Below are 22,785 nucleotides of genomic sequence, written 5' to 3'. Positions count from 1 at the left end.
TCTATTTCTGCTTTTACCAAATAAGTATTTCTCTAAATTATTTAGCCTTGTCTTGGCCTCCAAAGGGAGTAATATCACAAGAGAAACAGACAGACTATTTAAGGAATAGCAAAAGTAAAAACGTAACTTATTTCTAATTTTAGATCCATGAACTATGCAAACTAACCATATGGCTTTACATTAATTCCTGCAGGATACAGGTCACCTGACAGACGTTTCACCGAGCATCTCCCCATGCATGTTCATGCTGGGCTTGCCGTGGATCTCTCATGAGTGCCCTGGAAGTACCGAGCCCACGAAGTGTGGGTGGCCACCACCAGCCCCCCAGCACCAGCCTGTGCCTGCAGCTGCACTTCAGTGCACTCATGGTGCCCTGGGGAGCACTCCAAGTGCTGTCTCTGCTTCAGTAGGAGTTAAGCTATCCTGAACATCTGGGTGAGCTTTTTCAGTAACTTGGCGTCCTCATTAATCCCAGTCTTTGCTTTGACTCTATTGTATGCTTTTTGATAGTCTGCCACCATTGTCAGAGATGATCCATCCCTCTCCTGATGGACCTGACCTGCAAGTATTGTGGGATTGTTCATTTTGCTATTGTCAGCGCTCAACTGTGCTGTCTCAGGAAAAGAAAATCTAGGGGTGGGGCAGGGTACTATAAAGTATTTTGAAAGTTGTATGCCAACACCCTGTGGCCTCTGTGCTCTGTCTCTTCAATTCTTCATGATATTGACCCACTGCTCCAGCCTCTAAGTACACCTACAGCTTTTTACTCCTCTTCCTCCCAAGGACTACCTCTTTCTCAATGGGTTTCCTGGTCTTGGGTTGCATCATTCAGTGTGTCCTAAGGTCAAATCAAACCACCCACAGGTGGAAAGTTGGTTTGGACTTTTGCCCCATTCAGTCCCTAGTATTTGCTGAGACTTCAGACACTCCAGTTAACACCAGCTGTGGCACCAGGTTGTGCAGGCAGAGCTGCATGCTGAGATTCCCCTAACATTTCAGGCTATTCTAAAAGTTACTCTGTGTGGGTGCATCACTTACATTGCTTGGCCAGAGCTGAGATGTGGAGAAACATCACTACTGATGGCAGCACGGCTCCTCCAGTGTGCACCCTGTCCCACCAAGATGCTCCTTGCCTGGCTCCTCAGACTTCTCTGTATCTGCACCTTCTCAGTCTGATGCCTCGACAGTGCCTTTGATCAGCAGTGGGTTATTTCCTTTCAGGGGGAAGAAAAACAAACACTGATTCTTTAAGCTGTAGGAGGGCTCCACAAGCCACGGCTCTGCCTGGAGCTAGTTGGCACCTTTGAACATGCAGCCCAACTAGCTTTGAGACACTGAAAGCCAAGCTTAAGCCACTGCAGGGAAACCAGGAATTACTCTGACTTCCTTTCTATTCCCACCTCCACCATGGCAGGACACATCTCTGAACACCCTCACATATATCAGTAACACAGCCTTTCTGGTCGCATTACCTGAGAGGTGTGAGAGGTACTCAACAACAGCTAGAGCTCATGTTGTACGCATGAAAATAGCCAAACAGGGTTAATTAAGTGGAAAGTGTTGACATGTATTTGTTGTTTGGTTTTTTGTTTTTTTTTCCTGTTGTTGTTCAATTATACTTTTACCAGGGCTGGGGTTTATAGATAAATGGAGTTTCCAACAGTAAGGTAAATACAATGATGCATCAGGGCTGAAAAGTTTTGCACAAGTCACTTCTGAAGCTAACAAAGTATGTGACATCCAACATCTCCATTTGCTATAAGAGCCTGGCACTAGAGTGGCCAGGATGTGATGATTACCTTAAGAAACAGAACTGTTTGCTGACAAAAAAGATGTAAGTCAAGTGTTACTCATTTAAAGATCAAGCTAAAGCTGTTCTAATTAAACTAAATTAACCTTCCAGTTCAAATGTAGAAATTCAACTGGGAGAAAAGTAGGTCTGACTGAGTCTTACCTTGCAGGGGTAGTAATGTCCCCCAGAAATCCCCAGTCAGGTCTGCTTCAGACTTGAGATTAAAATAAGGCCAGTATGTATGGACTTCTCCTGTAACTCCTGGATTGTCAGGCAATAAAAAAAAAAAATAATAATAATAAAAAAAAAAGTAAAAAAAAAATAAGTCTGGTCCTTAGATTATAAGAGTTAAAAAGATAAGAAAGCCTGGACTACCACCTTGAGATCTGGCACAAGGCTGTGGAAGAGAGACCTGGTCCCGCTCTCCCAGGACTGGTGAGGTGCTGAGCTGGGCTCAAAGCTGAGGTGAGGACCATGGGATGGCCGTGGATATTTTCTAGATACATGGAAAGGAAGAAGAGCCACAGGTCTTTGAGTTGAATTTTATTTAGGGCATGCATTATCTAGACATGAAAACTGGGCTTTCTGGTGAAGTGGGGCTTTAAGAAGTCTATTATTACCTGATTTGCATTTAAATTAGCAAGCACACGTTAAGGCATTCATGAGAGACCCGCTGCTTTTTTACCTGCACACCAGGTAAACCCCTTCGGAAACCCTGGCCTGTGTGTTCCTCAGCCCTTAGCTAAAGCCTGGTTGTGGGGGGACAACCCCCTCAAGGACCAGGACCTGCATCAGAACAAACCACTTGATCAAGCCTAACTCTGGTTTTACACTGAAAGTAAGTTCTGCTGTTACATGGAGGGGAATAAATAAATAAATCAGCCTTTTTTTGGTCATTCATACAGTAAAGCTGAACCTCCATGGAGCAGCGGCTGTTCCTGCCTCATGGGACCACCAAGCTCCAGCCAAAAGCAGCGGGGATGGAAGCTGGCGTTGCCACCCCACAGCAGGACTGAATTAACATTTTTTGTGAGAGCAGTGCCATGCTGACAATGTCCACCTAAATAACTCACAGCATGAGATGTGCAGAAGAACCTCTTGGTCTCCCAGCTCACGGCCCGTCAGCAGAAGACTCCTTTTGGCCTGTTCATCTCCATCAGCACTCACCTGGGGCAGTGAGGTGGCCAGCGTTTCCCTCAGGCCCCACCATGGGATGTTGTTTGACACATCTCCACGCTCACGCTTTTCAGTTTCTTTCCATCGCCTGTAGTTGTGTCTGTGTGAACACCCGTTAAAAGCACAGGTGTCCTTCCTACACGGCGAACCAAATAGTTGCATGCCACAAAGCTCAATGAAGTAATTAGGAGACAAGCCCTCAGCTCTTTCACGCAGACCCTTCTCCCTCAGGGGAGGCACATTTCCAGCTTCCTCACCTCTGTCAGGGCCACCAGGGCTGTGCCCTCCGCTCTTCTCACCCAGGCTGAGGCCAGCCTGAGGCAGCGGCGGGGAGGAAGAGGAAGCTGCCAAGCCCATGCGTGGGCAGGGTGAGGCAGGTGCTGCGGCAGGAGGAAAGGGCACAGCCTGACCTCCTGCCCGAGGCCCAAAAATGGCCTTGGCAGCTCTGAGCACGGCTGGGACAGAGCAGGAGTGTGCAGGGGCCGAACCCACCCAGCCTGCCCAGGAAACTGCCCACTGGTGGGAGCAGAAGCAGAGCTTTGGGCAGCATTCAGGTATTTATGCAGTAGCTGGGCAGTGTTTTTAGTGTTTTAAAATCAAGATACAGGTGTGTAAACATCAGTTAAATCATTTTCTTCCCACAGGAAAAGCAATGCTGCAGCGTCCACAAGTGGCGTGCTGCAGACCACTCCCACAGGCAGTTATAGACCCTGCTGCTGCAGCGCAGTGCCTCTGCACCCCTCGCTTTGCAATTCCAATTCTCCCTTTTAAGCTGTTCTGAACCAGGGCAAAGCCTGCAAGAGACAACAGGCGTCTGGGGAGTGGCTTCCTCCTTGCTTTGATTTACAATTTGGCTAGGCTGATGCGTGCCCCTACCTTCCCCATGTGCTGGAGCTAGCAAGGGCGCTCAGCTCCACCTTCCTTCTGCCTGGCAGAACATTTTTTTTGCATCACTGTTAAGCAAAGCTTCGGAGCAAGGGGTCTGTTTTCCTGCCTCTCTCCAGTGAGCACTAAGAATAGCCGCTAGCCTCCCACTGCTAAGCATGAGCATCACAACCCCTTACACCCTCTTATCTTGTCCTGAGCTTTTGTTATTTTATGGGCGAATTCTGTAGATGTTTTGCAAGGCATCAGAAAAGAGTGCACATGTTGGATATAAAGCCCTTTGAGGGACGTTGTTATCTCTGCTAGTGCTTTTTTGTTCCCTGCCCTTGTAGAGATCAAGCATCTGCGAGGATGGAAATCTGTCACGCTCTGCAAGGCAGAGCTTTATAGATAGCATTAATAAGTGAGAGAGGCTGGTATCTCACTTGCTACATCCTTCCACACTATAGCTAGTCTCTCCTGCAGCGCCTTCAGTAGTTATCATTATGCCCCTTAATGAAGGTCAACAGCCTGATTTTGAAGCAGCCTAAATCTCTACAGGTTACACTGCTTTCTCTTGAATCCAGGGATGCTCTGCCTATTGGTTGATAAAATATAACACTTTTAGATCCATACATATTGATGTGTTTTAAAATTATTCTTCAATATTTACAGAAATAAATTTGTAACATTTTTCAGTTCTCCACACTTGTGAATGCAGAAGGTCTCTACTGCCTCACCCAGCAGCTTACCTGCAGACTGCCTGGCTGTGATAACTGATAGCAGCCTACATGTTCTCATCAAACTAATAATTCTCTGACATCTGCTACCACACTCATTTCACAGTAATCCCACCTGCCTGTACCAGCAGTAACACACTTTAGATCTCACAGGCTCATGTCCGTCACGTTTCTTTAATCACACACTGGCTGTTCATTGCACCCAGAAGGCTGCAGGATAGGGTTTTCAAGCTCTGGTGTGCATAGGGTAAACAGCAATGAACAAATGCCATCTAAGCTCAAGGTGACTTTTATATTCCTTTATAAAGCACCCTTTTTCCCAATTCCCCTCATATACAATCTCTTAAACACAAGGGTATTCTTAAAAAGCGTGAAGTCTGTATTTAACTTTATTTACTTAAAAAGTGAAAGTCTTTATTTTTCAACCCTGAGAGACTGAAAGCTGGCCTACCTACGCTGCTGACTTCAGAAATACAAGTTGTCACTATTCCCCATCATTTATATCACGATCTAAGGCCCTCATGGTCTGGAGATGCTTGTATTTTGGTGGCACACTTGCACAGGAAGAGATCCTCAGTTTGGAAGTACTGACATGTAAACTGTGCAAATAAAACCAACAATTTTTTCTTCAAACACTTTTTTATTAGTTTTAAAAAAAATAATAATCCACAATACCTAGAGATCCCAAGTGCCAGTGCAGGTGGACATGGGCCATGGATCAGTGAGCCCCACCAAAACAAACCAGAGCACCAGAACACGCAAAGCTGGGGGTCAGGAAGCCACAAAGGAAATGGAGGGAAGGGGGATCACCCCTGGTCAAGTGTCACACTTTCCTTACAATCGGGAGCCTGACTTACATTGTACAGTAAGGTTGGTTTATGAGGCAAATGAAAGACAACAGTGCTGAATGCAGTTAGTCTGTGGACAGCAGGACTTCCTTGTTGCAGTGTCAGTTAGTATTTCCATGTATACTCTTGGGATTCCCTTTTTTGAGCTAGAAGTCATTAAGTTGATTAATTGCCTTCACTTTCACCCTGTGAGAGAAGTAAGAGGAGAACAGTTACATATTTTCACATGGAAAACATATATAAACTGTGGGACAGCCAGGGGTCTTTGGACTGAAGTTGGCATGGAAATGCCACTTGGGCAGTATTTGTCCCTCTTGTGCAACAACAGCTCTACTGCCCTAATTCAAGAGCTGGAACTGACCCCAAAACTGATGTTTGGCTTTAAAAGGGCATTGCAGCTAGAGTAGGGGAAAAAAAAAAAAAAGTCTGGTTGAGACCAGGGAAAAGCTATTCTGTGTGATGATAAAACCATAGGAAAACGTTAGCTATTATATGTGTGTTTACATTCCAAAATAAGCCAAAATCAAGCAGCAGTTGACAATCTGTCACTCATGGCAACCTCTTGGTCCTTAAAAAGGAAGCGGCAAAACAACCTCTGAGCTCAGCTCTCATCCAATAATTCATTAATAGGGAAACACCAATGGGCTTAATGTGCAGCAGATTCACAATCACCACCGTACAGAGAGCAGAACCCTCCTGGGGAAAAACACCACCACGGAGGACAACCAGGTGCAGCCTCGAGCTGGGGGGCTGCAGGGAAGCTGGGCTGGGGCGTCCGTCTCCTTACCTCTCTGCTGCCTTCTGCGCTCCCAGCTGTGGCCACCTCTCCCGTGGCCCCCGGCTGCTGCGGCGGGGCCAGCTCCTCCTGCCAAGCCACAGAGGAGAAGTTTGGTCTCAGCAGCACGAGCACAGACATCACCCTCAGCTTGGGCTGGCTGCCTGAGGGGGCTGCGCAAACTGGGTCTGAAGGGTACATGTGCGAGTAAAACGCTACAGCGGGGGGAACGTGTTGCTCTGAATCCATTTTTTGTGTAGCTTATTAGAGAGGAGGCCTAAGAAAAAGAAATTTGATTTCCTGCAGCCTGCCTTAGGTTCTACCATATGTGATATCAGTTCTTTTCCTGAGGTTTTATTTTGTGTCACTGAGATCAAAGATGATTTTGACCCTTTCTGTTTGAAGAAACTTGGGAGAAACAAACTTACGCAGAGTGCGATCATGCTCAGCCTTCCCCCATGTTATCCCATTTACTCTAAGCACTGGTTGCACAGACTAAAACTAATTTTACATAGAAGCGTTGTGGTAGCATTAATATCACTCAGATAAAATTTTATTATCAAAAGACAAGCTTTTCTTTATGTTTGAAATCCAAGCATTTTTGTAAGCACTTTTTTTTTTTTTTTTTAACCACTTTCCCACATCTTTCAGCTACCTTCCCATTCAAAGAAAAAGAAAAAAAAAATATTACAGGAAATTACTTTAAAAGTGATTTTTACCACATGAGAAGAAAAGACACAAATCCTGAACATGGTGGATGTGCACAGCAGATGCACAGAGAGCAGAGATGCACTTTTATGCAATTGGCATAGGTCATCGGCAAGAGCAGGAGGAAGCAGAAATAACAGCGCCTCTATGGAACAGCCCCACATCCCTGGGGAACAAATTAAAAAGCTTCCCTGGAGTCTGTCTCTACATCTGCGAGTGCTTTCCTGCTTTTTAGGACTGCATCTGGATGAAAATGCTATTAGGTACCCTTCACTTCTACATGTGTCCTTCCTGTCCCATCACAACCGCTCTCAGCAGTGGGAAACCAACACTGCTGCTTTTAGTACTGAATTAAGAAAGAAGACATGATGTGAAATTAAAAGAAAATTAAAAAAGCACGTATTTCACAGTTATGAGTATTAGGCAGATCCCTTGAAAATTTAAGCAGGAAATTGAACTTCACGTTCTTTGTAAGAGATGGAGCCACCTGGAAAGACAATCGCCAAAGTACCAGTGGCAGCCCAGAAATCATTCCCACTGCAGCTTTGGGAATTCATTTCACCCAGCTCCTGAGATCTGACTTGTTTGTTTGTAAATAGAGCCTTGCACTGGGGGTGGCTCCATATGATGAGCGCAGAGGGATTTTTTTCCCTAAGAAATGTGTGCTTAGTTTGTATTGCATTGCTGGCAGAGGTGATTATTGCCAGCATTGGTCTGGCCTGCGCCAAATGAGCCCAGGCACTCCAAAAATATTAAATTGTGCATGTGATGGAGATCTATATTCCAGCATAGCAGGGAGCTGAGGAGATCCCTCCCTCAGGACCCCGTTCAGGAAGCTGCACCTGAGCGAGGAGCGCGCTGCCGATGCCCCATTGAGCCCCTGTGCTGCCCGGTGCATCCCTTACGTTGTGCTCTCTGTCAAGACTGAGTTACAAAGGGTAGGAGTGACTCACCCCTCTATTTATAGAAAGGGAAGCAACCATGCTTTCTGAGAGCTTTCCTAAGCAGTGGCGGCAGGAACCAGCACAATTGCAGGATGAAGAGGTGTCAGTCTGTGTTAAGGATTTCTCCTTGCAGCCTTTTTCTCACACGCTCCCCACCCTGCCCAGAATAGCCAGCACTAGAGGAGGACCGGCTGCATTCTTCAGCTGGGTGTTAGCTGGCCGGGCTTTTGGTGACTAGCCAGTAAAACAATACATACAGCGGGCCACGTGCTGTAAGGGGCTTCGTGATGGATGAGGAGCCAGAGATTCACAGGTAACAACCCCAGCTGTAACAGCAATACGCAGTGTGCTGCTGGGCAAGAAGGCAGGGGTGAAAATCCAGCTTCTCATGAAGGACAGCAAGAGCTTTGACATTGCTGTCAGTGTTCATCCTCTAATTAAAAAGAATAAAATGTTCTAAGGGAAAGGCATGTTGCAACCATGACGTAACCTGTTAAATGTTACTCCTGTTCTTGAACGACAACCAGATAATTATTTTTTTCCTCAGAAATATATTGTCTTAGAAAAATTATTTAAAATGGGAAAAAAAAAAACTCATTGCAATTGGTATGGGCTGTTTTCTACTTTCTGGGGGGCAGGTGTTGAATTGTTTTGGCTAGAGTAGAGAGAAAATGATTTAACATAATAGTTGAATGAAACAAAACCTTAGGATTCATTACAAGAATACTACATAGATTTTATATATATATGCATATAGAATATATACACTATAGTAGATTTTTGTAAATAATCTCTCTCAAAGGTATGAACCATGGTTATCTGTTCAGATATCGCTCGTGAAAAACAGAAAAAAATAGGACCTGCCATTTCTAAAAGCTCCTACAGAGTTGCATAGAGCATACTATCTATAGGCCTTTGGGTTTGGATATTTTAATATGTTCTGTAAAAACAGATTTAAAAAATTCACAGGTTTTGCAAATAAATTATTTACGGTTTGATTCTCTGTTTCTACATTTCTCTATGGAATAGATTTCTGTTCATCTATATTGATTTCTCTGTTTTACAGGTTCTGTGAAATTCCTTTCTTCAGCTCACACTTGGAGCTGTATGCTTCTCTGTTTGTACATGAAATTAAATTCATATGTTTATCCATATTATGCTTTAGGCATTTTTTTTAACAGCCCCGCAAATTATGAGATAAATAGGGAGATAATCCTGATAAAGTTAAGGAGGGAGACTCTTAAATGCTGGATGCTGAAATATGAGGTACCAAACACACAAATTCACTGGCAAGCAAGATTATTTGATACAAATAATTATTATTTTAAAGGTGTAGAACCACAGAGGTGCACTGGCAACCTACCCTGCCACAAATCTAACAACCAGCCACGGGACACCAATGGCATGAGGCAGAGAAGGGCTCGGCCCCTTGCAGCAGCAGAGCACCTCGTGCTGGAGCACAAGTAATGCTGTTGGGCAGCCTTACCGAGCCCCCAGGAGCCTGTGAAGGGACTGTGGGGGGCTGCCTGGGGCTGAGCACAGTTGGACAATGCTGAGAGCTCTGGCTGAGGGTCTCCCTGACGCCAAAGCAAGTGCAGCCTCCCCCTGGCACTGTGGGTGCGCAGGCCCAGGCGAACCCTCTGGGTGGTGGGATTTTCATCTTCCTCACAGCCAGGCTGTTGAAGGGTTTCCTGGGGCTGCTTATACAAATAAGACATTTTTTATTGTATTTCAAATATTATCTGGCAGGATGGTCAGGGCACAGCCCTCAGGCAGGAACATGCTTGCCAAGCCTTGTGGAGTTCAAAGCCTCACGGGTGCTACTGACCTCCTGTTCTGCAGGGGACAGGCGTGCAACTCCTGGGTGCACAAGTGAGAAAAGAGCACAGGCTGCATGCTGAGCGGCCCTGTCAGCTTCTGCTTTTAATTCCTCTGGTGCAACTGTCTTCACATGAGCAGAATTAAGTACACGTACACGAACTGCTCCTATCCAAAACGCAGTGGTTATGAAAGCTGCAGGCTCAGGCATGGCACATGTGCACCACACCCAGCCCAAGGAGGAACAACGGGAGCCACAAACACACCCAGTGCTTGCACAGAACTGACACCTGCCAAAATTGTCCATGGAGCGAGAGGGAAAATGATCAAAACCAATTTAGCATGGCAGAGCTACGAGGTGACAACTAAACCATATGAAAATTGACAGGACAAATAGATGTAAAGGGAAGACTGAGGTGGAGGGAGAACTGCGGGGAAGCATTAGCTGCTGGGGAAATTCCCCCATCCCCAGGGATTTTTGCTGTGCGTGTGTGAGCCTGTGTGCTTAGGCACACGTGCTCGCTCCCAGCCACACGGTGTCTGCAATGCAGCAAACTTTGTGCTGTGTCATGCAGATAAACAATTAATCCTCTTCTCAGACAGGGATATTTAATGGGTGGTTATCTCACTGAAATCCCTCAACTGTCTACTGCAGGGACTGAGATGGGTACACAGCCACAGACAAAACCCATTATTGATGGGTCTTATTCCTTTGCAAATCAGAAAAATACGTGGAGTGTTTATAATCTTTTAACTTAAATATATTTTAAAAACTCCTCACAAACTGTTGGTCCTTTCACGTACTCAGTTAGCAGTGACCAGGGCAGCAACAAAGCCCTACCGTGCTGTGCCAATGCCACCAGGAATAGCTGGGTTCTTCCAAAGTCACCATTTACTGCACCCGTGCTGCTCAAAGACCCCATGGTGGCAGCCCAGAGCAAAATGTAACGATGAATCTCTCCTCCTTGCTTGTAGGTGTCTGTCACTGGCACCAGCTGTCAAACGTGCAGATTAAATGTCCACAAGCCACCCGTAATTGATACGAATACTGGGAATGTGCCTCCTCGGCCACCCGGCTCCTGCAGCACTGCTCACTGCCCCCACCTACCCACACAGACCCTCACACAGAGCAGCCTCGCCATACAGCCAGCAGGGAGCTATGCTGGGGGCAGCTGAAGACAAAAGCAAGACTTCAGCAGCTGCTCTGTGCAGTAGAAAAGAAGGACCAGCTGGACACGGACAAGTCTCAGGACGGGATACAACAGCTATCCCAAACTTCAGGGCTGGAACACTTGCCTATAATCTCAGGACTGCAAGGTTTTCACAGTACGTATTCAATTTTTAAACATCTAACTGCTATCCCTTTTCTGTCTTAGTGCATCTCTAATGGGTCTCAAATGCATTACAGTGCCCCGTACTGCTATTGGCAGCCTCTGGCTGTATTTCCATTAGCAAACTGAGCAGCAAGGTAGGCACAGGCCTGGAGAGAAAGAAAGCAACTGGTGCAAGAGCCCAGCTTCCAGGTCTCCCCTCTGAGCAGCTCTGGCCCCATGGCCATCAGCCCACTTGCAGCCAGGACATGCTTGGGGTGCGTTCAGAGCCCGGGTGCCTCGCTGGCACAGCTGAAGTATGGTGAGTGAGGATGACTGGCACTCCTAATCCAAACTAAACTACAGCACCAGAGTAGATGAACCCCTCTCTCTCACAAAAAAAATTTTTTTTTTTCCTTCCATTTATTTCTCCTGTGACTTGTTTGCTTTGCTCCCCTCCCCCCCCCCCCCCCCCCCCCCCCCCGTTTTCATTCTGCTGCCCACCTCTGCTATTTGGCATGACACTGTGATATTGTATCAGAAGCAGTTTCCTGGCTCCCTCCTGTATGCTTCCCTTTGGCATGACACATCCTACATTTTTTTCCTCTTGGTCAGCCCCCATTTTAACTCTAAGCAGGCGGGTATCGACAGAAGGTGCCAAAATGACAGTTCAGAAGCCTAATCCTGTGGAAAACTTGCCTACTGCTGCTCTGCCCTAGCCAGACGTGCAGGCAGCTCAGGTCTGAATGACAGACCTATGCCATCAGCAAATTCTTACCTCTCCTGGGCCAACCACCCTTGTGCTTGGTCACTCAAAAGGTACAAGAAGTTGCCCACTCCTGCATATGGGGGATATATTTGCAGTCCTGCAGCCTAGCTGCTGGTTCCTGGAGCAGTAGAGATTAACCTTATACCAAGGGCTTAGCAGATCTTCTCTATCTGCCCTTTCTGCATATTCACAGGACATTTTGCATCACTTGTAGCTGCTGTTCTCCTCTTTTGTTAGGCTATTCTCTCAGGATTTACGTGGTGTGTAAAAGCCCCATTTCACATCACAATGTGTTTACTTTCAGGTCAGGAAATTCATCAGCCAACTGTCTGAACAATTAAACCAAATTTGGCCAGCTTTTCTTTGCTTTGATTCTGGGTTTGGGTGTTTTGTGACTAATCTGGCTCATGTCACTATCAGCGCTATTGAATGCAGCTCTGAAAAGAGGGCAAAAACAACCAGGCTTACCAAAGAGCTGCCAGCCTTGTGGCTCCTGAGGCTCTTTATACCATAACGATGGTATAAGTGTCCCACAGAGGTTGTGGAGTCTCCATCCGTAGAGATAATCGACACCTGACAGGACACAGTCCTGGACTACTTGCTCTTATCCTGCTGTCATTGACGTTATGGGACTCAGACTAGATGATTCTGTGATTGTATATTAAGTATTTTGTAATAATATAAAGCATTATTTAATAACAGATATTGTTGAAAACCTTAAATAAGTGAAACCATAAACTGCAAACATTTGCAGATAATTAAAGTAAAATCCAAAGAAGACACAAGGATACCTTTTTTACAACTCCTGTAGTAGCCACGATGGTCTCTGCTCCTTCTACCGTCTTGTTCGCCACTGTGTTCACGCTGGCTACTACAGCTTCTCCCACCACGTTGGCCTGCTCCTTGGTCTTCTCAGCAACTGGGATTTCAACAGCAGCAGAAAGTCAATGAGTGAGGCACTGTTAGAAGGCTGCCAAATTAGCTAGGACAATAAAACGGTTGCATCAAGGTAAGGGAAGGAATCAGCTCTGTTACAGACTTTATTTGGATTTTATTTATTTATTTATTTTTAATAGGAGAGCACATCAGAATTTAGAGCATACGTGTGAGGGCTTTGTCTCAACCAAAATGCTGCTCAGGGTGCTGCAGGTGCTGAAGCCTTCATGGGTAACTGGGGAGTGAAAAATTCATTGTAAAATGATAAGAGATAATTGAGCAAATAAAGTATTTTGGATTTCAGACTGTGTATGACCTCTCTCCAGGTATCTTCTATTTGTCTGTTCTGTTTAACGTAATACAGCTGGGTAGAAAGTTAGGAAAGTCAGTCAGGAAATTCTCCGCAGAAGGGATCCATTCACCTCTCTTCAAGGCAGTCCAGACCATTCACTGCCTCAGAGCTTGTGGCTCCCAGAAAAGTCTCTGCGGGCCACTGGCAGGCCACAGTACCTGGCATGAGTCCCACAGAGCATGGCTGTGCCCCAGCAGGAGCTGAAGCAGGCACAGCCCCCTGCAGGCCACGCAGCACGTATGCCTTTGTGAAACGCTGAAACTGCTGTGAATCAGCCCAGTCGGCCAAGTAACATTTGTTAGATGTGGTGTTTTTTTTTTTTTTTTTTTTTTTTGACCTGCTCTGCTGATTAAATATTTTCTCCCATCCATGTGCAGTGCAAATGACAGACCCTGAACCCTTGCTCCTGGCAAGCACTATCCATTCATCAAATGGAAGGTCACACAGATCAGTGGTGCTCTCCAGAGACCTTGCATTTGGCCTTATCAAGGGCTACAACAACCCATTACAGATTTCCACATCTCCCCCAGGGCTGTGCACTTACCTGAGGTTACGCTTTGCACTACGCCTTCCTTGGTTTTGGTACCTGTGAAAGGAAACAAGTGGTCAGTCGGTGTTATCTGGCAAAGAACCTCTGGTGTCTGGACGTGGGTGGCTTTTTGGCCTTCTGAGGCATGGGGGGGGAGCCGTGGTACTGCTGGCAGCTCATGCAGCCTGCAGAAGGGGTTGGCTTCCTTCCCCAGAGAAGCCAGGGGGTACCTTAGTGCAGGCAGTAGGTTAACTCCAACCACCTGTGGGCTGGAGATGCCCAGACTTGAGAAATCTTGATTCTAACAAGATTAAGTATGAAAAAACTGTCCCTGGCGTGCTTCCAAATGAACAGAACAGTTGAGTGGAGGTAAGTCAATGTTAGGCTAAGAGTCAAAACAAACATGTACTGGTAAAATCTCGCTTATTTCACTCTTTCACATGGAATTACACCCAGGACTCTCTCTTGCCTTTCAGCAGGGTATTGGGCTGCAGTGGTCATTTGAAGGTTCGTCCCATACTTTTAATAGACAGTCTGGAGAAACTCGAGGCTGACTACAACACAGCCACCCACCTACTATGTACCTACTGCCTGGATTCCCACTTCAGTGCCTCAGACCATGCGGTAAGTGCCTGCTGGTAGCAATAAACAGAATGCAGATGTTTGTATATACAATTATAAATACACACCATGTATATGCTTACATTGTAACCTATCTTGCTGTTCTCAAGGCAGAAAAGCCAACAGGATGTGAGGCATTCAGTTTACAACAGAAGTAGCCCTTGAGGAATAATTAATCCCCACAGCTTTCCTCCAGACATGAAATGACCTGCTGTACGTCCCTTCTGCCTGCGTGCTGCAGCACGTATGTTATGTGGAATCACGCAGGGGATGGGCAGCCCCCACCCCCAATAACTAGATGTCATTTCACAGTAGGGAAAAAGCACTCCAAAACCAAAAAAAGGACCAAATCTCTCTATTCGAAGTTGAATAAACACACACCAAAATGTTCCACTGGCTCCTTTGTGCTGCCCTTTGTAAGTCATCTGTACCTATGCAGACTCCTTTCAAGTTTTCCATACTAACAAAACAAAATGGTTTTTATGGCCAGGTTTCAAAGCGATAGAAATACAGAGTGAGTCAGACCTTTAACTCCAGTGGTACTGGAGCATCCCTGGGTGTGGTGGGAGAAGTCAGCCACACCTCATTCCCATTAACAGCCTGAAAAGCAAAACAGGTGCAGGGCCCTGATAACAACAGCCTGAGCCCAGTTCTCTCCTGCCTGCCTGATATAATGGTATGTACTATTGAACGTAATTCTCAATTGTTAATTTATTTTGGTGGCTGCAGTGGTTGCCTAGGGCAAAACAAAGCTGTCCTGCTACAATGTGCCCTGAACATTTCCCTCCACCCTCCCAAACTGTGATAAAACCGAAGGGATGAAACGCTCACTTTGTGCTTGTTATGGCTGCAGACTGCATCTACTAATTATGCAGATGCTATGCGTGCACTGCTGTGTACTGGATTTTAAAATGATGTGCATGAGAGACAAGTGTGCACAGATGTACAGCAGTGAGCAGAGCAGCTGCACGTTGCATTTATGCCATGAACATGAGCTCCTGGATGGGCCGGGTACACCAAAATCAGTTCAGATGGAGGCCTGAGGTAAACCAAGTACTTAATTTGCTGTCCTGGCCTCAGCTTTGCATTAAACATAGCAAGACAAGAGCCGTACTTCTGTACATTTATTTACACGGCTCTTGGTTTAAAGGCAGGTGGCACTGTTTGTGATAGAGACACAGGCAGAGGAAAAACACCCGAACACATTTCGGTCAGGAGCAAGAGCAGCAGGAGGTGCTGCTGCCTGCAGTCCAGGGGGAGCCGGCCGCGCCCCGTGACTCAACCGCCAGCTCCACATGCGGGTCGACCTTCCGCCAAGCGCCCCTGCCAGCACCAACAGCTGCTGAATCAGAAAGCGATCACCTGATGCTCAAGCTCATTTCACTCCTTAGTCCTCACCTGCGGCTGGTGTACACGGAATTAAGTGTTCATGCATCCTGCCCCTTCTGCACGAGTCAGCCTTGGGTGCTCTGTGCTGCAGGTGCGGGGCCAGGCCTGAGGTTCTGCCGTGTGCGTGACTGAGAGGGGCTCTGGCAAAGCGGAAGTGCTTCTGAATGTTAAATTACATTAATGACTGTGTACTCATTCCTCTGATGCAACATTGCATTGTCTTCATGAATTAACCTTAGCATCACTTATCCCCCATGTAACCCACCCCAGGCAGCGGCTGACCGAACTGCCCACGTGCATTGTCCACGTGAGACCCCCATCGATGCCTGGGCAGCCACCATCCGGGGGAGGACAGAGTTTGGGCAGAGGCTGCTGCCTGATTTCTCCTACTGCATCTCACTCAGGGGTACACAGGCTGAGGATGAGGCAGTGTGGCTCGGAGACAGCAGAGGTGGCAGCACGGCACCTGTGGGTACCCCACGGCGAGTGTTTTGTTCTGGTGGCTCCATCACAACCTGCTGGGACAGGGCTGTGCCCGGGAAGAGCAGCGCAGGTCTCCGATTCACCCTTTATGTGGCACACGGAGGGACAAGGCATCGTGCACTGTGTGCTCATCGCTAGTTTTAATGGCTATACCTGGCCTCTGTCTTCTCTGCTCATTTATAAAGCAGATCTGTGAGCTAATCAGCATCTGGCCTTTGCTTCTCATGTCCGTGAAGGACCAAGTGTTGTTCAGTGCATGACAGGGCAGAATTGGTGGTATACAAAAGAAAAACAAACCTCCTCATCTCTACCTTGATCCTTACTTGATCCTCATTCAGTCATTTTAAGGCTTTTAGAAAATAATACTGAAGAGGCTGCAATCACACGAGCAGACTTCATACTTTGCCCCATGGCTGTGTGAAAATGGAAAACAGGTCGGAATATGGAGACATAAAACACTACCAAAAGGAGATGCAAGGAATTAGGTATAAAAATTCAGAAGAATCCTTTCTGACATTGCTCAGACCAGGGAGCAGCAGAAGCAATAGGGATGCCACAGTTTGACACCTAGACATGACATTTCACAGGCTGGTGTTTCAATTACTGTGGTTGGTTTAATTATTTACAGGGATGCTGTTTACTTTTCTTCTTGCAAGTCAGATTCAAACCGAAATGCGAACCATTACGCATGTTCATTTACAGCATACCAATAGCTGAGTGTTTAGAAATTAGGGATAAAGACATTATCAGATCTGCTGCACATAAAATTAATATTTCATTTCTAATTTATATGTGTACATATATACGTATAGCTACTGTCAATATAGCTGTTTTAAATACAGTAGCTAGATACAGCTGTGGATATTGAAGCATGACAGCAGGAAGAGTCTGCACGTAAACTTTCCTTCTAAAAAAACCATCTCCCTCATCCAGCAGATATAAAACCTGTACAAGGGGCAGCAATAAGCAGCAGGGTAATCAGTCTTGGGAACTGAGGCCTTTGCAGCTTTTATAGCACCTGTGGTATCTGGCCACCCAGCCATGAAATCGCATGCACTAGCTAGTGCACGTACTGGGTCCCAGGGGTGACCTTGAGCTGGGAGGTTTAATCGAGAGATTTCTGGGCAGGGCAGAGGACGCAGAGCCTTCCCATTGTACATAGTGAGTTAGGGTGTCTCTCGCAAAGTGAGATGAATGTGTGCACAGGGAACAATGCAGGCCGGCAAACAAAGGAAGGATTTCAGGACAGAAAGGTGCGCTTGCCCTGACACTGACACTGCTGGTGGCCCTCAGGGACCGGTCAGAATGCAGCAGAAGGTGCAGCAGGGATCGAGCAATGCCCTGCAAGTCCCGGCCAGCAGCCCCAGCACAGACCCGCCACCCAGGTGCACGCTGCTCAGCACCATGCCAGTGCTGCCTTCCCCAGGCAGCAGCAGTTCCTATGCCTAATTGGCAGTTGGGGAAACTGAGGCACGGGGTGGACATGGTATCCTAGGCTTATACAGCTCTGTGACAGGGCTGTGGACATCACCCAGACCTCCTGATGTTCACTCCTAAGCTCCAGCCACAGAATAATTTCCCCAGACTTTCTCAGAGACAATCTACATGGCAGTTCATGCTCAAATGTGGATAAAAAGCAGCTCTCTCTTACCTACATACATCACACCTTCTTTAGTCTTCTCTGCAGCCTCTGTCACTCCCTGCTTGGTCTTTTCTGCAGCAGCCACCACACCTTCTTTAGCAATGGAGAAACCTTTCTTAAAGACATCCATCCTTTTTGCTTGTTCGGGTACTACCTGGACGATCTGAGTGAGGGGCAGCAGCAAGCAGCACCTCGAGAGCGAGACTGCAATCTGCAACCCTGCCCTTGCTGGATGCTCGCTTTCCCTGCCAGTCTCTGTCTTTGCTCTTATTCCTCTGCTGGATGAGGACGGTGTGTCAAACCTCGCAGCCTTTGCTGGCTCTTATTGATGAAGTGCACTGCAGAGTAGCCAATGCCTGTGAACAGCTGATACTGAAATATTAATGATATGGATCTGCTTGGTAAGATTTAAGAAGGGAGGGGGAGAGGAGGACAGAGGTACATAAGGGACTTACTGGAAATTTTCCAGATAGCTGAAGCTTTTAAAATACGCTGCAGCGCTCTCACTCAAGGATGCTCTCAAGCAAAGAGGGAGAGGTTTTAGCTAAAGAGCTGAGATCCCGAAAGTGCCTCTGCCAGGGGCTGCAAGCACAAGCTCTCATGGGTTCCCAGGAGGTAGAAAACATGTAAAGTGTTTGCAACAAACCCAACAGGGTCAGGTCTCTTGGTCTAGCCATTACCAGAACCCATCCTGCACAAAACAGTAACAAGAACATTACTTCTAGTAAGCACAGATAGGAAAGGGGAACCAGCTAAAGGTTGGTGCCAGAGGGAAGGGGGCTGGAAGTCCCATGAGCCACATCCTTAATGCCTGATGCTGGTCCCCAAGGCATGGAGTATAAATGATGGTTTTTGCTCATCTGCATGTCCCGTTACAATGGTTTTCTTCTGAAAAACCCGGTGGCTGTTGGGGGAAATCCTGTTTCCTCTTTGTTTCTCGGAGTGGCTGTAGGCAGAGCTTGGCCGAGCCACTGCAGAAGCAGCCTCAATGGAACAATTGGTGGAGGAAACCTTGCAGCCTGCACCGCCAAAAATGCTCCCCTCCTCAAGGCCTCAAAATATCAAAAATAACAAAAAATAAATAAATAAAAAAAATAAAAAAACAGCAGAAATATCAAAGCACATGATCGTTAATCACAGCTGGATATCCTAACGTGCTTAATAATTTAGCTTATTTTTTGCTTGTTTGTTTCTGAAATTGCCCCTAACTGGCCCAAATCAGCTTTCCTCTCACTAGCAAACTGAAATTGAACAGAAGCGAGTGTGAAATCAAATACCAGTACAATGAGGTGGCATTTTGCTCCTGGTGCCATACCTGTAGCTGTGAAGCCCCGCTCTGCACACACAGACCCTGGCCAGCTCTGGCTGCTTTCCTTTCCCAGGCAAATGGAGAAGGAACAACCAAGGCCCAGCAGTGGGATGGGGGCAGCACACAAACAGAGCTCAGGCTGCTGAAGTCAGCACATTTCTTTAGGTTTTTTGAGTGCTGACTTACTCCATACTGAAACAACCGAAAGACTAGACTGTTGGTCTGGAAAATAAGATACAGATTTCTTAGTCTTTTCCTTATCACTGGTTTTCCTTGCTGCTAAAGCACAAATCCCAACTCAAATATAGAGGAGCTAAGTCTCTGACAGACTAAATAGACTAATAAACTTGCCAACTGTTAATTCAAACAAACAAACAAAAAAATCCCATGCCAGATTCAGTGGAATGGACCACAACTCAAAGTGCTCAACCCCCAGGGTATTCCATGGGGACGTCTAGCCTGGTAAGGCTGTGAGAAGTATATTTTGATTTTGCTAAGCTATTGTTCTGTCACTGGATCTCGTACAATTAAATGCTACATATTTGGCATTGTTATAGAAGTTAACAAATACATGAAATATCAACCCATCCTGCACTATCCAACATGAGTCATCACCAGACTGCCTCAACCCACATTTGAGTGGGATACTCCTTTCCTGCCTTCTCCTCTCCTGATGACCTTCAGACAGAACTCACAAGAGGTATTTAAAACTCTCTGGATCACTCCCAAGACAGCAGGCAGCTTGCACAGGCATTGTTTTACCTTGAAACACTTTTAGGAAAGCTCTGGACACAAGACAACATTGTAGGTGACCTATATAGGACAAGCATCTATAGCAGTTCCTGAACATTGGCCACCCCATGGCATTTGTACCCCACTTCTACTCTAAGCCAAGGATTTAATCTTCATTTGTTGCCAGTCCTGCCTCAGGTGAACATAACAGCAGGTTAATTTTGTCCCTGAAAAATTGTTCTTCCCTTGTAGTAGATAGAACAACTTAATCAGCAGCTAGAGAGGAGTTAGGAGTTCCTCCAAAGGACAGTTCAGAGAACCCAGGCTCCTACATTGCACCCCGTCTGGTGGCAGCCTCTTTTTCCCTGTTACCTACCGGGGACATAGTGCAGAAGCCAGCTAAGACAGGCATTTCTGAGGTACCTGGGCTGCAGTAAGCTCCCAGTTGTTTCTACTTTGCTTAACACGTACCACTTTGTGAAGTTGTACCTCACAAAACCCAGTGGATCTGCAGAATACCAAAGAAAGCCCTGTTTCATCTCTGTAATGACAAACCATCAAGCTGATATTCGTTTAAAGTCTGAATTTTGCTGGGTCAGGCTTGCCCACTGGAGGCTCTTGCTGCTCACCACCGCTCTTTCTTGACAGTCTCCGAAAGGTGCTGATCCCACATCCCACACACCACAGCTCTCCCTGGGGGTAACGGCTAGTACCTGTAGGCCTATGCAATGCACAGGTTCTCTCAGTGACTCTGCAATATGTGCAAGACAGGTCTGCCTCAAGTCTACCTATTCCCAAAAGCACAGATGCAAAAGGAAATCCAGGAATGCAAAGGAAAGAAAGAAAGAAAAAAAAGACTCCTGTCCTCTAGAGCCATTTTGTTTGTGACTATGATGGATTGAAATATAATTTTAATTAATTTGTCTCTCTTCCCTCGTTCAGTTTCCAAATTGTCAGTTACTCTGCACACAACACCTTAACCTTGTCCTTTAACAAGGAACTTACTCTGCAGACTGTCAGCTGATGAAGGCATCTCGCTGGGCGACAGGATTGGAATTTGGTCATACTCTACTGAAGTATTTTGAGGGGTTATGATGTCTGGAATACAGGTACGGAAAGGAAAAACAGGCTGCTTTGTGGCTGGTACATATCCTTTGTTCAGGATGCTTTTGTATGGAGAACAATACTAACAGTAACAGGATCAAACCTCGCTCTAAACAAACAGAAATCCTCTCTCTCTCTCCCCATCTATGAACACTTCAAAATGCAGAAAGAACTGTCTCAGATGATTCATTTTCGTGCTCCCAAGTAAACAACCCGTTCTGCTCGACATCCTCCCGGCACACAGCTGACGACTCCAAGCTGGTAGGGTACGTAGGTTTGCATAGCTAATGAATGATTTCCTCTGCCAGGGAGCGACCATAACAGCGGGTGGCTGACAGAGGAGCCTTTTGCGAGGCACATGTGCAGGGCGCTGCCCGTACAGCACACGGCAGGCTTTAGGGGCTGAGCTCTGCTGCTGAACACCATCGGTGGATTTGGAGCAGAATGATACATACACAGTCAACAAGAATTCACCTTCCTCCCCTGAAGGACAGATCACTGAAGAACTGTTTTTCCAGCCCGGCTGCCTGCCTGAGGAGGAGGTCGCGCTCCTGCTGCTGCCCTGAACATGCAGGAGCCCGGCTGGGTGCACGCACGTGGGCCTGCAGCAGCGAGCAGAGGATGAGACAGCATTTTCCAGACCTAAAAGCCAACGGCGAACGAGTAGCTGCCCCCTTGCTGTGCAGATATCAACAAAATTGTCCTATTCCTCTTCACAGACATCAAATGCATTCAATTATTCAGCCTGCTTCAGAAATTTGAAGCTGGGATAAACAAATCTGGAGTAACTCATGCTTGTTAAAATAAATCCAGCTTCTCTTGTTTTTTTTTTTAAACATTTTTCCCAAAGATCTTTTTTTTCTTTTTAAACTCTTAGATTCTGAATTTAAGGCCATAGTATTAATTTAAGAGCATTACAGAATTGTTCTAATATATTATAGCAGTGAATCTGGGAAGATACAAAAGAAACAAAAAATAGTCTGAATGTATTAATTGAAAAATTTCGATTCTAAGGGATCTTTTTTTCCAGAGAAGCTGTCTGGCATGACCAGTGCATTTGCTTTCCAAGTGCACAGAAGCCATTTCTCAAGCACGCTGCTTGGCGCTGCTTACCTTGTGCTCTCCACCTCCTGTCCAGCTCCGACATGGGCTCAGACTCCAAGCAAGCAGATGGGGGCCAAGATGAGAAACTAGATCTCACATCTTCCACAAAGCACCCAGAAGTCAGCACTGTTATTTGGCACCTTGGTTATGGAGCTACAAAACACATATTGAGTTCTCAGGGCAGGCAACATGGAAGGGGGTAAAGAGCTATGCTTAGCATAAACAGCTGTAATTAACAGAAGGCAAGAGCAGTCATGACAGTTAATTGGCAAGGTCACAGGGCGCACGGATGCGCCTGGTGTTAGTATTGCTATCAACTCCTTAAAGACTGAAGACCGTTTGAAATAGTTCTCAGAAATACTGGGGAGAGAAGTATTTTCATGAATAAGGGCACGGGAAAAAAGCCACTAATGACTGGGAACCAAGAAGGAAGAAACATCTCTCCTGTCAAATTATTTGCTAACATAGAGAGCAAATTTGTTTTTCTCTAGCTGTTCTGAGACCTGCTAGAAACTTCTGAGAAGTATCAGGGCAGCTCCAAATGTCTCTGCACCACTATTACTATGTCACTTACTGACAGGCTTTCAAGTATACTCTTGGAGTAACATCTACTGCCAAATCATTTTCCAAATTAAATTTGAAATTTGATTTATCTCACCCATTTCTTCCATTCCAGCAGTGGCATACAGCTCTGTAAAATGCACCAAGTTTCCAATAAGGTAAGTAATGGAATAGTGAATAGACATCTACTTAGTTGGTGCACGCTTGTCTTTCTCATCTAGTAGGTGTCTCTTGGAGGAGACTGACCTCAGAAGGCAAAGAGCAAACTGTCATAGAAAA

The 22,785-nt window shown here is 46.2% G+C and overlaps 1 protein-coding gene across 1 annotated transcript; it reads right to left on the bottom strand.

Annotated features, from left to right (window-relative positions):
- Positions 1–5,303: 5,303 nt before the first annotated feature.
- Positions 5,304–17,832, bottom strand: SNCG (synuclein gamma). Its single transcript, XM_084289734.1, has 5 exons — positions 17,706–17,832; positions 13,577–13,618; positions 12,536–12,663; positions 6,208–6,285; positions 5,304–5,606 (listed from the first exon to the last, which is right to left on the bottom strand). Exons 1-5 carry the CDS (start codon positions 17,824–17,826, stop codon positions 5,586–5,588), a joined length of 390 nt encoding a protein of 129 aa, XP_084145860.1. The 5' UTR covers positions 17,827–17,832; the 3' UTR covers positions 5,304–5,585.
- Positions 17,833–22,785: the final 4,953 nt, after the last annotated feature.

This window comes from Netta rufina (assembly GCF_964035555.1).
Source record: "Netta rufina genome assembly, chromosome: 7".
NCBI lineage: Eukaryota > Metazoa > Chordata > Aves > Anseriformes > Anatidae > Netta > Netta rufina.
Note: the sequence above shows the minus strand (reverse complement) of the source record. Positions and strands in the feature narration are given on the sequence as shown.